This window comes from Procambarus clarkii, chromosome 29, assembly GCF_040958095.1.
Source record: "Procambarus clarkii isolate CNS0578487 chromosome 29, FALCON_Pclarkii_2.0, whole genome shotgun sequence".
Taxonomy (NCBI): domain Eukaryota; kingdom Metazoa; phylum Arthropoda; class Malacostraca; order Decapoda; family Cambaridae; genus Procambarus; species Procambarus clarkii.
The window spans coordinates 15844121-15860441 of NC_091178.1; the positions used below are offsets into that span (position 1 = coordinate 15844121).

At 47.0% G+C, this 16321-nt stretch overlaps 1 protein-coding gene across 2 annotated transcripts; it reads left to right on the forward strand.

Moving 5' to 3' along the window:
* The first annotated feature begins 155 nt into the window (after positions 1 to 155).
* On the forward strand, positions 156 to 11917 carry LOC123765141 (clusterin-associated protein 1). 2 transcript variants are annotated; one of them, XM_045753618.2, is made up of 9 exons: positions 156 to 257; positions 689 to 885; positions 1940 to 2116; positions 2387 to 2482; positions 2631 to 2848; positions 4057 to 4207; positions 8138 to 8330; positions 9297 to 9359; positions 11289 to 11917. In XM_045753618.2, exons 1-9 carry the CDS (start codon positions 236 to 238, stop codon positions 11543 to 11545), a joined length of 1374 nt encoding a protein of 457 aa, XP_045609574.1. In that variant the 5' UTR covers positions 156 to 235; the 3' UTR covers positions 11546 to 11917. The 2 variants fall into 2 exon arrangements, with proteins under 2 accessions (XP_045609574.1, XP_045609575.1); XM_045753619.2 differs by lacking the exon at positions 9297 to 9359.
* The last annotated feature ends 4404 nt before the right edge of the window (positions 11918 to 16321 follow it).

Consider the following 16321-nt stretch of genomic DNA (forward strand, 5'->3'; position numbering starts at 1 on the left):
CCTAGCTACTAATTCTGAACACTATGGCAACATGCAAGTTTGCAGTGATATATAATGATAAGCCAGGTTACACAGGCGGACCACCTGTATATAAATATTTTTGCGAAACGCGGCTCGTCTCGTTTCCATGGCAACGTTGTGTACACACCTCCACACACACCTACACATACCTGAGCGTGTTGTGGTGCAGACCAGCAGCAGCTCACCTGTGCAGGTGTAACATTTCCACAGTAACATGTCTTACAGAGAGTTAAGAAGTAAGTGTTGTTTTGTTGAATTAGTTAGTATGAACCCCAAGTTAGTCACACAATGGGTTCAGGATCTAGAACACAATGTTCTTTAAGTTAAACAGTCTGTACGGTTGTGCTGAACTAGTGCAGTAATATTTGATTTATCTATGATGCATCTTGATTTACCTATGAGACATCATAATTCTCAGATCTTTTAAAGTGTAGATGTTTCAAATAAAATTCTTCAGTTCTTGAATCCTTTTTTATTAATTTTGTATGTGTGCTATTCTTATTACAGCATGTGTGGATTTTTAAGTCTGATTAATTATTGACCTTGAGAGTTTATTCTTCATTTTAAGAGCACTTAGCATGATCTTGTTTTTATATATATTTTCAAGTCTGGGGTAATATACTTTTAAAACAAATAGATTAAGAAAGCTCTGTGCTCTGTGCTTCAGACTGTGTGGAGATGCTTCGGGCTCTGGGATTCAAGCGCCTCATCTCAGTCGAAAATTTCCGCAGCCCGAACTTTCCCCTGGTGGCCGAGATCTTGGGCTGGCTTGTCCATCGCTTCGAGCCCACGGCAGACCTTCCCACAGACATCGACACGGAGCAAGACAGGGTTATATTCGTCAGGTCCGTCGCTCAGTTTATGGTAAGGCATGCGCAAACTGTTTATAGTAAGGCATGAGCAAACAGTTTATGGTAAGGCATGAGCAAACAGTTTATGGTAAGGCGTGAGCAACCAGTTTATAGTAAGACGTGAGCAAACAGTTTATGATAAGGCATGAGCAAATCGCACATAAATTCATATCCTCAGATATTTTTCGTCTGAGTGAATTTGGGAAAACAACCGTCCTCTATTTATTTATTTATTTATGCATATACAAGAATGTACATAAGGAATGTGAGGATACAAATATGGTAATTACAGTCTTGTAAAGCCACTAGCACGCGCAGCGTTTCGGGCAGGAATGTCCTCCTAAAATGATAGTACCTATGGTAACTATTTGGTCGAACTACACTGGTGGAGTGTGGCATATTAGGCCTAAGGTAGCATGCATTAGGTCTTGGATTGCTTGGAGAGGTTAGGTTAGGTTCTTTATTTACATTTCCAGTTTAACAGAATGCCACTTGGGCTAATTCAGAAAGAGAAAACGTGAAGTTTTGGGGTTCCAGCAATATATGTTGGAGCGTTGACTATGCTAGAAGTACTATCAGTTTAGTGTAGTTATGTATTGATGAGCGCTTGTGATTGATAAGGTATATTCGTGGGATTGTTGTCGGCAAGAAATATTTAGTGATTGTTGTTTATCAAGATATATCCTCTTGATTGTGGCTGATAAGCTATATTCGTGGAGTGTTATGAGTAAGCGTTTGCCCGAGTTTGCCCGAGTTTGCCCGAAACGCATTGCGTAATAGTGGCTTTAGGCATTGTATGTACTAGCTCTATCTATATATCAATCCATTAATGTAACATCACTTGTATGTATATACCTTACCTGAATAAACATCTGAATCTGAATCTGAATCTGAGTAAGCAATATTCGTGCTTGATGTTGGCAAGATATACTCGTATGATTGTGGTTATTAATATATTTTCGTGCGCTTGATAATTGGTGAGATATTCTCGTGCACTGGTGGAGTGTGGCTGCGTCGTGCCTTACGTACTCCTAATAACCGTGCACTGGTGGTGCTTCCTGGTGCAGGCGGCGAAGGCTCACGTGCGGCTCAACACCAAGAGACTGTACCAAGCCGACGGGTACTCGGTACAAGAGATCCTGAAGGGCCTCAGCTTGCTGTACGCCGCCATTCAGGAAAACGAGGGCGAGAAAGGCCTTGAGGACCAGGCGGAGATCACTCTCAATTTCGACGTCTCTAACAAGGTGAGGTCCCTTTCCTCTCTCTCTCTCTCTCTCTCTCTCTCTCTCTCTCTCTCTCTCTCTCTCTCTCTCTCTCTCTCTCTCTCTCTCTCTCTCTCTCTCTCTCTCTCTCTCTCTCTCTGTAGTTAGTAAGCTGACCTGTGGGAGAAATGGGGGGTTGTGAGAGAAATGGGGGGTTGTCTAATGGAGGGGGACCATTAGACGAGCCATTACTCTAGTACAACTAATCTGGATGTGTTGCTATGTGAATTAACGTGTTGCTATGTTCTGCAGATCTCTGAGCTCAAGCACATCAGGTCCTTAGCCTCTGAGATCACGAGAAGAGGAGCCACTCTCTATGACCTCCTGCGAAGGGAGGTTGACCTCAGGGTAGGTCAAATATATTATTCATAGATATATATAATGAATATTTCGGGATATATAATATCTATGACATTTCGGGCTCCTATTGCCTAGTTTTCTACGTGCCTATATCTTGAACTTTTCTTGTATTGACTGGTGGTCCCGCCTCATACAGGAAATCCGTACCAACATCATCAACAGACAGCTGGAACTGACGGAAGTGGAGACAGGTATCCAGGCCGCCATCTCCTCCTGTGAGGAAGAGGGCAAACGCAACCAGATCGCCATAGAAAACGTAGGCTCCGATGAAGCTAACCTGGACGCTAAAATTGAAAAGAAGAAAACGGGACTCGAGCGGGGACAAAAGAGACTGCTAACCTTGAAGAAAGTCCGGTGCGTCAAACTAATTTATGGTTTACTAGTGGGTAACCAGGTGTGCCCGGGTATTTTTTTTTCACCCACCCTTCCTCACTCCCCCCATCTCTTCCCCTCATCTCTAAATTCCCTCTCTTCCCATCTCCTCCATCTTCTCCCTCTCCTACTTTCTCCGCTCTCCTCTCCTCTCCCCTCCCTCCTTCTTCCTCATCCTCTCCTCTCTTCTCCCTCCTTTTCTTCCCTCTCCTCGCCCTCCTTTCCTTCTTTTTACTCTCCTCTCCCTCCTTTCTTTCCCTCTCCTCTCCTCTCCCTCATTTCCTTCCTTCTCTCCCACCAAACCCCCTTTTCTACCCTCTACACCTTTCTCCCCTTCTCTCACTTCTCGATCACTTCTAGATGACTTTATACTTACATTATTTAGAGAGGAGGGTCTGTGAATAAGAGAGAGAGACTTGTGGTGAGAGTGAGACAGGTGAACAGTCACACGTGTCGGCTCTCATGTCTTAAGGTCAATACTTAATAACTCAGGATCACACTTTCTGCTAATACTGTTAAGGCGAGAACTGTGGCTGGTCACAAATACAGGCGCAGTTTTGGGAAGCCTCCTTCGTCTGCCCATATACTTGATATTTACCTGAATTAACCACTGAGGGCCACTAATACTAGTGGGCTTGATGACAGGAAGCCGGCGGCTTGTCAAAGGTCCCCCACATTTGCCCTGATGATCTTTTCCAGCTGTATTTTAAAACCCAGCAGAGTTTTGGCGTTTACGGCTTCGGCGGGTAGGCGGTTCCACGGGTTTACAACTCTATGGGTGAAAAAGCATCTCCTGTTTTCTGTCCTACATTGTGGCTTGTTGAGCTTGAACCCGTTGCTCCTCGTTCGTGTTACATCTGATCTTTGGAAGAACTTGTCCGGATCGACATCCTCCAAATTCTTCAGTATTTTAAAGGTTTCGACGAGAACTGACCTGTCATGCTTTGCAGGCATGACCCCCTCCCTTCCCCTGAGGGAGGGGCACCCCTGAAGGAAGGGTAACCCCTGAGGGAAGGGAACCCCTGAAGAAGGGGTACCCCTGAGGAACGGATACCTCTGAGGGAGAGGGTCCATCGTTGCTCACATTCTCTACACTAATAACACTGAGAGCCAAAAATTCATATATTTGATGCAATTATTATCTGGGTTTAGCTTGAGAGTGTGGAGTGATGTGCCGTGTCCTCCTGCAGACCCGCCTTCATGGACGAGTACGAGAAGCTGGAGCAGGACCTCAAACGTCAGTATGAAGCCTTTGTTCAGAAGTTCATCAGCTTGTCTTACCTCGAGAACCAGCTGGATGACCACGACCGCGTCGAGCAAGAGAAGATGGTCGAGAGGGAGGTGAGTGGTGAAGGTGGGGTTGGTGGTAGCTGGTAGTGGTGAGGGTGGGGTTGGTGGTGGCTGGTAGTGGTGAGGGAGGTGTGGGTTGCTGAGAGTGAGTATATTTCCTGGTGAGTGGTGAAGTTATGTAAATGAGGAATGAGGAGGCAAGAGTGTGACCACGGGGCGTGGACCCCTTCAGTGGTAGTGCGTGGACGGAGGAAAAACTAAGAAATCCCAGCAGTGGTCTTCAGGTCATAAAACAAACAGGTTATGAGCCCAGAGTGGATTTATCCCTCGAGTTCACATCCTGAAAACTCGGGTTATAAAGTCAACTCGTCCTGCGAGAGAGAAAACGTTCACCGGGTGCCGGCCACGAAGTAAGATGTACAATGCCAGGCAGAACTAATCACCGGCGTCGCCCTTCCTGACCTCCTCATCCTCTGCCAGTGGAGAGTGCCGCCTCCGGGGTGTTGTGTCACCACCCTCCTTGTAGGACGTGCTGTCGTCGTAGCTCATCATTACCGCGAATATCTTGGCCATATTGTATCAACACCAGCACTACCAACCCTTCTCTAGAAATACAGAAATTCGCTTTAGACTGCATACTGAAGCTTCCAAAAGCAATCTTGTTGTCGCTGCTGATAACAAACTGGGAGCCTGAACTCACTAATATGGCGAACACCAACTTATATGTTCAAACCTTTCTTCACAAAACTCTAAACCTCTTTGATGTTCACTGTCACTTGCTAACTAAACAATTCACAACAAAAAGAACCAACAACCCTTAGCTCACCAAAGGGGGTTATCTTGAGGTTATCTTGAGATGATTTCGGGGCTTTTTAGTGTCCCCGTGGCCCGGTCCTCGACCAGGCCTCCACCCCCAGGAAGCAGCCCGTGACAGCTGACTAACACCCAGGTACCTGTTTTACTGCTAGGTAACAGGAGCATAGGGTGAAAGAAACTCTGCCCATTGTTTCTCGCCGGCGCCTGGGATCGAACCCAGGACCACAGGATCACAAGTCCAGCGTGCTGTCCGCTCGGCCGACCGGCTCCTAAGTACCGACCGGGTACTTGAACTAATATGTTTGACCTGATAAATGTAGCTCTTGGCGATAATGAGTACCCCCATACGTTTATCTGTTGGACTGCGAAAGGGTTATGAGACCGTTCACCACAATGACCTCTTTCTCAAACTACAACACTATGGAGTCAGAGGTTTAATACTTGCGGTATTACCTCAGTGGCAGCCACCAGTGTGTTTCTGTGGATGATGCCACTTCTCCCACTCTGAACTAAACACAAGCAGAGGAAGACTCGAACTGAGAACGCCTGAACTGCCAGCAAGATAGGGAAACCAACCTCGCCTTCTTATACAAATTGAAGCTTCGCTTTACAAATTTCAAATTTTCTAAATATGTTGTTGGTTCAGTTGGTGGAGGGGAACCCAGTCATGTCTTGCATGCAACTGACAGGCATAATGGCGGCAAGTCAAAGGAGATTCCAGTTTTTCTATACATACAAATTGTTTTAAATCATTAATTATATTTGCCAACTCACAATTTCTTGGTGAAGTCTTGAACACATGTTATCTTCATGCACCTTGTTGCGAAAGATAACTGCATGTTATCAACGCTAACAAAGCGTTGATCTAAAATAGTTTGAATGTGTTAGCGGGAGTACCAGGACACGCCCTGGGAACTGGAAGGATAAACTGACTGTCAACAACACACACACCACCACTCATCTTTCGTTAAAAGCCAAGACAAATTATTTTCCTCGTTATCCTCGGGGTTTTGCCCACACAGTTAAGAATACAAGAGTAAAATAATTCTGGTCTTTGTGTGCAAACTAAGATCTCTCCACATCACACCTCAATATAAAGTCTGACAATACACGGCTAATACTTACCAAACATCTTCCAATCGTTTTGCATCCAAGTTCCCAATTTCTGTTGGGTGCACAGAATAAAAAAAGTGAAAACAAATAAATGTGTCCAAGTAGGTCACGCTGTACAGGATTCGAACCAAGGCCCTTTGTGACCAGCTGTATTGGTTCAAATTAAACAACATCTCTTCGCTGGTGAATCTAACCTGGTTCCAGTGGACTGTCAGATTTACGATAATCACTGCAATTTGCATTTAAATGAAAATAGAAATTGCATACAATTGTGGGATGCGGAGAAGAGGGTGGAAGTTGCGTGGTGGAAGGGATGGCGGCGGCAGTGTCCGGAGGCACATGGCCACGAAGGATGGATCTATCCCCTGGTAACAGCTTCCATCTTGGAGGAAAAGGAAAAATGTCATAATTTCAAACAATTTATCCTGCAGATACTGCCGGTACTGGGTACGTGTCTCGCCCTGAGGCAAGAACCAATTTTACGGTGTATTACCCTGCCCGTGACGACGTAAAACTACGACAAAAGGGATAATGAGTATAACACGAAGAAGACACAAAGGATTTACAATAAAGTGTTGTATCTATTTACAAATATTGAGACCATCGGTTGGACAGAACACACCTCCCTGGACTCCCCAGACACACGCACTAACCCCTGGACACGTAGAGGTCAGTACAAGTTGTTGTGGTGATCCTGTGGTCCGGTGGGTCAAGCGTGTGTTTGAGGAGCCCAAAGACGGGATTTCTATGCCAATCAATATATTTTCGTGGTAAAGAGGTAAGATACTAAGGAGGATAATCCAGTAGAGAAGACAGACGTGGTCTCGTCTTCCCCCAGCGCCTGGCCATCACACTGGCCTCCTGGGGATTCACGAAAGCACTTACGCAAACACTTATGAACCTGGACATCTTTTCTCAATCTTTGGCGGCTTTGTTTCCAATTATTAAACAGTTAATGAGCTCCGAAGCACCAGGAGGCTGCTTATAACAATAACAACAGTTAATTGGGAAGTTTTCATGCTTGTAAACTGTTTAATAAATGTAACCAAAGCCGTCAAAGATTGAGGAAAGATGTACACGTTCGTAAGTGCTTGCGTAAGTGCTTTCGTGAATCTGGCCCCTGGTCTCCTTCACCAGAGTTTCAGTCATTAGTTTAGTGTGGTGTGTGTTGTAGCGCCTTGTAAAACGGGTTTAGCGCCCCTGACCGCTTGAACTACTGTAAAACAGATACAGCTAATCATTATATATAACAAAATATTTAGTCGTAATAAATAATTATATCAATAAATAATGCAGGAGAGAAGGGTAACTAAATCCAATAAGCCACTCACTAATGTACACTGAGAGAGGCCATAGAAGACCCTGCTATGATAAGGTCACAGTAGTACACAGGAGCAGGTGAAGCAGGCAGCAGCAGGGTGTAGTGAGCCCAACATTACATAAACATCTCTAAAGTGAAGCGCCAGAAACTATCTGGTACAAAAAACAACCAAGACATTTACGAGGAGTAATTACTAAAGTCAGTGTGGCGTCTCCAGCACCACGCAAGCCGCCGCACGCACCACACAATAATCCTTACCATCGAGACTTACATCATGGTAAAGAATTGAGAATAAAATGAGGTGAAATGACTGCAAAGACGTCAAATATTGCGATAAAGAGTAGCAGGAGCGAGTCCCACATTGATGAAACCTGGTAGGAACAAAATTCCCAAGGGACTAGTAGTCTTTTTTTAAGATTATTATGTCAGGGTTGAGGAAGTCCCACACTGATTATGTCTCAGTATGAACCTGAAATATAGTTGAAGTTTGACAACTGAAATTTACAATATCCACCTTTGTCTATTTGTAAGACCGTCAACAATGTTGTCCTGCCCCTGTGCCTGCCCCTGTGCCCTACCCCTGTGCCTGCCCCTATAGCCTGCCCCTGTGCCTGCCCCTGTGCCCTTCCCCTGTGCCTGCCCCTGTGCCTCCCACTGTACCTGCCCCTGTGCCTGCCCCTGTGCCTGCAGCCATTACCAAGGCCACACCTACATGACGCTTGTCTCTACAGTCAGCCACCCGCAAGATGTTGGAGAAGCTGCGCTCTGAGGAAGGTCGGCTCGCTGGTGCTCCTGACGACGACTCTGACGACGACGATGACTCTGACGACGACGACGATGACGACGACGAGGGGGATGCGCTCATCAAAGACATTGGCAAGGAGAAGATCGTCGAGCAGGAGGTCAAGAAGAGCGCGGGGAAAGGTAGGCATTGGTGGTGATTGTGGTAGTGGTGGTGGTACCCCAGGACTTGGTGGTGATTGTGGTAGTGGTGGTGGTACCCCAGGACTTGGTGGTGATTGTGGTAGTGGTGGTGGTACCCCAGGACTTGGTGGTGATTGTGGTAGTGGTGGTGGTACCCCAGGACTTGGTGGTGATTGTGGTAGTGGTGGTGGTACCCCAGGACTTGGTGGTGATTGTGGTAGTGGTGGTGGTACCCCAGGACTTGGTGGTGATTGTGGTAGTGGTGGTACCCCAGGACTTGGTGGGGATTGTGGTAGTGGTGGTACCCCAGGACTTGGTGGGGATTGTGGTAGTGGTGGTGGTACCCCAGGACTTGGTGGGGATTGTGGTAGTGGTGGTACCCCAGGACTTGGTGGGGGATTGTGGTAGTGGTGGTACCCCAGGACTTGGTGGGGATTGTGGTAGTGGTGGTGGTACCCCAGGACTTGGTGGGGATTGTGGTAGTGGTGGTGGTACCCCAGGACTTGGTGGTGATTGTGGTAGTGGTGGTGGTACCCCAGGACTTGGTGGGGATTCTGGTAGTGGTGGTACCCCAGGACTTGGTGGTGATTGTGGTAGTGGTGGTACCCCAGGACTTGGTGGGGATTCTGGTAGTGGTGGTACCCCAGGACTTGGTGGGGATTGTGGTAGTGGTGGTACCCCAGGACTTGGTGGGGATTGTGGTAGTGGTGGTACCCCAGGACTTGGTGGGGATTGTGGTAGTGGTGGTACCCCAAGAGTTACCACCATCTTGTGGGGTTACATCCTAGGGAGCTTCAGGAATTAGATGTTGGGAGAAAGGGGGGGGACCTCAATATAAGCCTAAAATGTACTGTAAATGTATATACTGGCTGCCTGTCCCCCTGTACAATGAATTATTAATCATTGTGTTAATTATTATTAACATCAACGAAGCCTCATAACCAACTTTCTCTATTGTTTGCTCAGATTTCAAGATAACGCCAGTCCATGACCTCACACCCGCCACAAATCAAGGACACAGAGATAAAAGTAATTTCATTCTTTTTTGTTCCGGTATAAGATGCTGTGAGAAGCGTAGTAGATAACCCAGAGGCCCTCATGAGTACCTCTGGACTCGCTCTTCACCCTCATACTAACCCAGAGGCACTCATGATTACCTCTGGACTCGCTCTTCACCCTCATACTAACCCGGAGGCACTCATGATTACCTCTGGACTCGCTCTTCACCCTCATACTAACCCGGAGGCACTCATGAGTACCTCTGGACTCGCTCTTCACCCTCATACTAACCCGGAGGCACTCATGATTACCTCTGGACTCACTCTTCACCCTCATACTAACCCGGAGGCATTCATGAGTACCTCTGGACTAGTTATTCACCCTCATACTAACCCGGAGGCACTCATGAGTACCTCTGGACTCGCTCTTCACCCTCATACTAACCCGGAGGCACTCATCAGTACCTCTATACTCACTCTTCACCCTCATACTAACCCGGAGGCATTCATGAGTACCTCTGGACTCGCTCTTCACCCTCATACTAACCCGGAGGCATTCATTAGTACCTCTGGACTCGCTCTTCACCCTCATACTAACCCGGAAGCAATCACGAGTACCTCTAGACTCACTCTTCACCTCATACTTGTCTTGTCTACACTTGGCACTCGTGCCTCACACTGGGCACTTGTCTACATGGCTGTCAGAGCTTGGTGTTCTCTGCAGCCAAACCTCTATATAACTCCCGTGGCTCTTAAACACTCTACAGATGCTCTCATCTGTACTCCTCCTTTATATTATCATTCATAAGAAATGAGTTGTGAATGTTGGTCACTTGTAGAGACTGTCCATTGTAAATGTTGGTCACTTATATTGTCCTTTGCAACTTTAAGGAAGTGCACACACCTGAGCACAGTCCACCTGATATAACTGATCGCAGAACAGATGTGTCCCTGGTTAAGGCAGTGTGTTCATCCCCCAGCACTCTGCGCGCGCGCGCCCTCGCACCTCTAACCTCTCCTCCCTCAAATGGAGATAATGACCCTAAGAAATGTTATGACTAAAACGAAGGTTTACCAGCGTCAGCCATCAGGCTCGACACACTCCAATAAATGGGGGTTTACAGCTTAATACCTTGAGGCAGGAACACTACAGCCTTAGTGAATATAGAGGGTACTGTGACGATGATAGCTTCTCTCAATCAAGACACTGACTATATATATATATTGTATCATTCAGTTAAATCTTTATGGATTTGAACTGAGGCCTGAAGAATACGAGGCTGCCACCTTAACCATCGGGCCAGGATACTCACAATAAGCGTCTGGAAAGCGCCTGATAACCAACTGAGAATTCAATACTGTCCTGGCGTGTCACTATGGTATCTGAATGAATTATGGGGTTCAGTCCCTGAGCCCATTATGTGCCTCTGTAACCCTTTCCACTACCGCCCACAAGATGGGTATGAGGTGCATAATAAATGAACTAAACTATGGTTTCTGGTAGTAATCTTCTCCTTCGTCTGTGTCACGTAAGAGGCCCGAAACGCTTTGTGTTTATTCTGGCTTCAGAAGGTGACTGGTGACTGACTGGGGGTCTTGTAGACCCGCTTATGGGCTCACACTGCCTCATATTTATTATGGCTGTGGGGTCAGTGTCTCCTGCTAAAATCACCTCTCCTTTGATTCGGATTTTCTGTCATCTAAATTTAGTGCTTCATTCCTGATATACCTATTTTTTAGCATTACTAATATAACTATTCTTATGATATTTGTAATGTAGATTTTATCAATAGCATTTATAATATTGGTTTTCCTAATAAAATTCCAAATATTGCTCTTATACCTATTTCCACTAAATAACTGTTTTCTAACAATTTTTTTCCTTTTTGACCCAAATGTTTACCTTCGAAATGAATAGTTTCCTCTTTAAAATGACCTCATGATATGTTGGTTCACTCAGGAGGTCGTCGAGTCTTCGGCAACATGGTGGGCGACCTGGATTCAGAGTCCCTCGACTCGGACACCGAGCTCAACTTGGAGGGCGCCGTTGACTCTGACCTCGACGCTAACGACATGGACCTCGTCAGCCCTCCGGACGTCGGGGGCGGCGCCGGAGGCCTCGGGGGGATGCCGATGGCCAACGGCGGCACCAAGCTCAAGGGGTCGAGGATGAGAGCGGCGGCCGCGCCTCCCCCTGACGACGACGACGACTTCTAGGCTGCTGCCCGCCGATTGATTGATTGATAGAGATTAAGCCACCCAAGAGGTGGCACGGGCATGAATAGCCCGTAAGTGTTGGCCCTTTTGAGCCATTACCAGTATCAAGAGATGATACTAGAGATCTGTGGAGGCGCGACTGCATCCTGCGTGACGGGAGATGTCTCCCGGACCATATGGTGACCAAATGGTGCCCCGCCGATTGATTGATTGATTGATAAAGATTAAGCCACCCAAAAGGTGGCACGGGCATGAATAACCCGTAATGCTGCCCGCCAGATATTCACTACATATATATACTTATAATTTTAAGGGAATACTGATGATTACATTCAAGCGTGTCGAGGATCTTTTCTTAATTAAAGGATACTGTTGTAGTCTAGGAGGGGGGGGGGGGGTAGGAGGTGCTACAGTAGCCCTGGGGGGGGGGAGGGGGGGGGAGCTGATCACAGCTTCCTGATGCTAAGGACGTGTTCATTGACAATGTTGTTGAAGCGAGTCTTGCAATTGCATAATAGTAATATTTTATTTTTATTTATAAACATGTATTTGTAAGAAATTAATTTAATTTGTCACTAAATAGATAATCATTAATCATGTAAATAATAGTATGTATAGTATGGAGCTGGGGGTGGGGGGGTTGGGGTGGGGTGTTGCAGCAGCTGTTTTCAGAGTTTTTCAAATATATATTGATTGTTTAATTGTGTCTTTATAGCAAGTAATTTATTTCCCCTCCATTGTTTTTCTCCGCTGTGTTTTATCTTACTGTCTCCTAGACAACAATAATTTCATAACGGCCAGTTGGATTGGTCGTTACTGCAAATGGACTTGAATCATACGGAGTCAGCGTTCGATCCTCAATGGTCCAAGTGGTTGGGCACCGTTCCTTCATCGCTTCCTCATATCCCAGTTCCTTGTCCTCATATCCCAGCTCCTTGTCCTCATATCCCAGCTCCTTGTTCTCATATCCCAGCTCCTTGTCCTCATATTCTTGCTCCTTGTCCTCATATCCCAGCTCCTTGTCCTCATATCCCAGCTCCTTGTCCTCATATCCCAGCTCCTTGTCCTCACACTACTTCGAGTGCTATATAGGCACAATGGCTTAGCATTTTCTCCCTATAATGCCTTCAACACAGGATGGGCTTAAAAACTAATATAATCCTTGTTGACCAAACCACACACTAGAAAGTGAAGTGACGACGACGTTCCGGTCCGTCCTGGACCATAATCAAGTCGATTGTGAGAATGGTCCAGGACGGACCGAAGCGTCGTCGTCCCTTTACTTTCTAGTGTGTGGTTTGATCAACATATTTCAGCCACGTTATTGTGACTCCTCGTCTGCAATGTAATCCTTCACTGCAGGTTAGAAAAATTAAGATGAAATCTGTACATTTTATTGATATAAAACATATAAAAGTTCATTGATATAACAGTTGAGGCGTCCCAAGACGTAGCCAGAGACTCCTCACTGAGGCACTGTTGGAGGTAGAGGTACGGGGGAGGTCCAGAGGACCTTGAGTGAGGCTGGTAAGGTTGGCTGCAACGGCAGACACTGTTGCTTGTCGGGGCCAATGGGGAGGGTGGCTGTGAGAACCAATGGGGAGGGTGGCTGTGAGAACCAATGGGGAGGGGGGCTGTGAGAACCAATGGGGAGGGGTGGGCTGTGAGAACCAATGGGGAGGGTGGCTGTGAGAACCAATGGGGAGGGGGGCTGTGAGAACCAATGGGGAGGGGTGGGCTGTGAGAACCAATGGGGAGGGTGGCTGTGAGAACCAATGGGGAGGGTGGCTGTGAGAACCAATGGGGAGGGGTGGGCTGTGAGAACCAATGGGGAGGGGTGGGCTGTGAGAACCAATGGGGAGGGTGGGCTGTGAGAACCAATGGGGAGGGTGGCTGTGAGAACCAATGGGGAGGGTGGCTGTGAGAACCAATGGGGAGGGTGGGCTGTGAGAACCAATGGGGAGGGTGGGCTGTGAGAACCAATGGGGAGGGTGGCTGTGAGAACCAATGGGGAGGGTGGCTGTGAGAACCAATGGGGAGGGTGGCTGTGAGAACCAATGGGGAGGGGTGGGCTGTGAGAACCAATGGGGAGGGTGGCTGTGAGAACCAATGGGGAGGGTGGGCTGTGAGAACCAATGGGGAGGGTGGCTGTGAGAACCAATGGGGAGGGTGGGCTGTGAGAACCAATGGGGAGGGTGGCTGTGAGAACCAATGGGGAGGGTGGCTGTGAGAACCAATGGGGAGGGGGGCTGTGAGAACCAATGGGGAGGGGTGGGCTGTGAGAACCAATGGGGAGGGTGGCTGTGAGAACCAATGGGGAGGGGGGCTGTGAGAACCAATGGGGAGGGTGGCTGTGAGAACCAATGGGGAGGGTGGCTGTGAGAACCAATGGGGAGGGTGGCTGTGAGAACCAATGGGGATGGTGGCTGTGAGAACCAATGGGGAGGGTGGCTGTGAGAACCAATGGGGAGGGTGGCTGTGAGAACCAATGGGGAGGGTGGCTATGAGAACCAATGGGGAGGGTGGCTGTGAGAACCAATGGGGAGGGTGGCTGTGAGAACCAATGGGGAGGGTGGCTGTGAGAACCAATGGGGAGGGTGGCTGTGAGAACCAATGGGGAGGGTGGCTGTGAGAACCAATGGGGAGGGTGGGCTGTGAGAACCAATGGGGAGGGTGGCTGTGAGAACCAATGGGGAGGGTGGGCTGTGAGAACCAATGGGGAGGGTGGCTGTGAGAACCAATGGGGAGGGTGGGCTGTGAGAACCAATGGGGAGGGTGGCTGTGAGAACCAATGGGGAGAGTGGCTATGAGAACCAATGGGGAGGGTGGCTGTGAGAACCAATAAGAAAGAGGGTTGTGAGAAGAAGGCCGCAGGGGTGTGAGAACGAGGAGAAAGCTGAGAGAGAGAGACGAAATGAAGCAAATGATGGAAATGACTAGGAGAAAACGCAAGCAACTCACAAGATGTTTGTGGTATTGAGAGACAGACAGAGAGGGGGTGAAAAAGGAATCGGAATGAGCAGAGGACGAGGACTACAGCTGTGACACCTGTGTGTGTGTGGTGAGGAGGAGGAGCGAGGCGCGCGCCACACACGCCAACATTACTCCCGAAAAGGTTCGCCAACACGAGCGTAAAACAAGTTTTGCTGTAACACAGTGACAGGTGAAGGTAGTTAGGTGACAGGTGTCTCCAGGGGTGAGGCAGCAGGTGTGTCCAGACACGCACCTTCTCGCCAACATCTCGTCTTCCATAGACCCGAGGCTAGGATACCTTGCCAAGAACCATGTGTGTGTGGTGTTGGTGGTCACGCCACGCTCCGAGGGCCAGTGTCGGAGGGTGTAGGTGGTGAGGGTGTAGGTGGTGAGGGTGTAGGTGGTGAGGGTGTAGGTGGTGAGGGTGAAGGGACTGAGGAACAAACGCACAAAATAAGGCACCAAGTAGCACAATGTGTCTAGTGAGAGAGGGGCAGCTGGTGAAGAGGTGAGCCCGACAAAGAGTCACACCGCCAGCTGGATCTCTCCTACATAGACTACAGCCATCTGTGTCACCATGGATCCCTTCACTAACCCAACACATGTATCCTTCACGGTCCTCACACTTCCTGGCCTACAGGCCTGGCCAAATTCCATTTCTCGGTCAATCATCCAAGTACACTTTCTTGATACATATATATACACACACAAGTATATGAAATGCTTAACTCTATAATAATTAGTATGATGTTGTGGACATGAGTCCACGTAATGATTATTTGCAAAATTAACACTAACCTTAACATTAATGAGACAGACGTATATACAAAATGTAACTAATACAATTAAAGCTTGAAAAATCAATGCCCTAAGACCATATTCAGAAAATGCTCAAGTGCACCAATAATAATAATATAAATAATAATAATAATTAAAGACAATAAAATATAATTTCCCCATTAATATGAGCGAGGCTTGACGTAGCCTCCAGAGACATCCTCCCTGCTAGTCTAAACGCTTACAATACAATGTGAACAATTGTATTTTAATAGAGATTAGCTTACTTGGGTAGCCAGACCCAGGTAGACAACAACAGCACGAGGCTGTGTAAAACAGCTGTACCAGACAGTGTAGGCTAATCGAGTTTGTACAATTGCCTGATCGACAAAAGCTAAAAGAATGATATACCCTGGGCGTTCCTTAGGCTACGTGTGCATCCAAATGGGTTACTGATATAATAATTCATGATTTAATTCCAACTTATCCAACATGGCGTCCGGGACGCCAAATGCAGGATTTCCATATTGGTCTAAAGGATATTCCATATTTTAATACCTTGGCCGCTCCTCCACTCCCACATCCCGCAGAACATATCAGGCTCAACATGGCCACCATCCCAGCAGCCAAGAAAACAAGGTTGTAATCCTTTTAATTTCTTATTTTTTTGCGTAATATAATAGCTCTCTTTTTTTTCTTCCTGCGACGGTTTAATAACATGGTTCCCTACAAGTTAATCTAAAGTGGCTTCGCAACTCTTAATTTAAATATCCTTATAGACTAGAATTGTAGGGCAATTCATACAGGAATATACGAACTGATCTAGAGATAATTATGTATTATTAATAATAAGTTTCGAGCGCTCTCTAATTGTGTATTCCCGTGAAAATAAATTAACATACGCGCCAAGGACAGTACCAGTATTGCATTTAAATCAGCAGTAAGTGATATATAACCCATATTTACCCATATGAGTTCAGTAACCCATATTTACTGAAAACCGGTTGAAAGTTATTTATATAATTT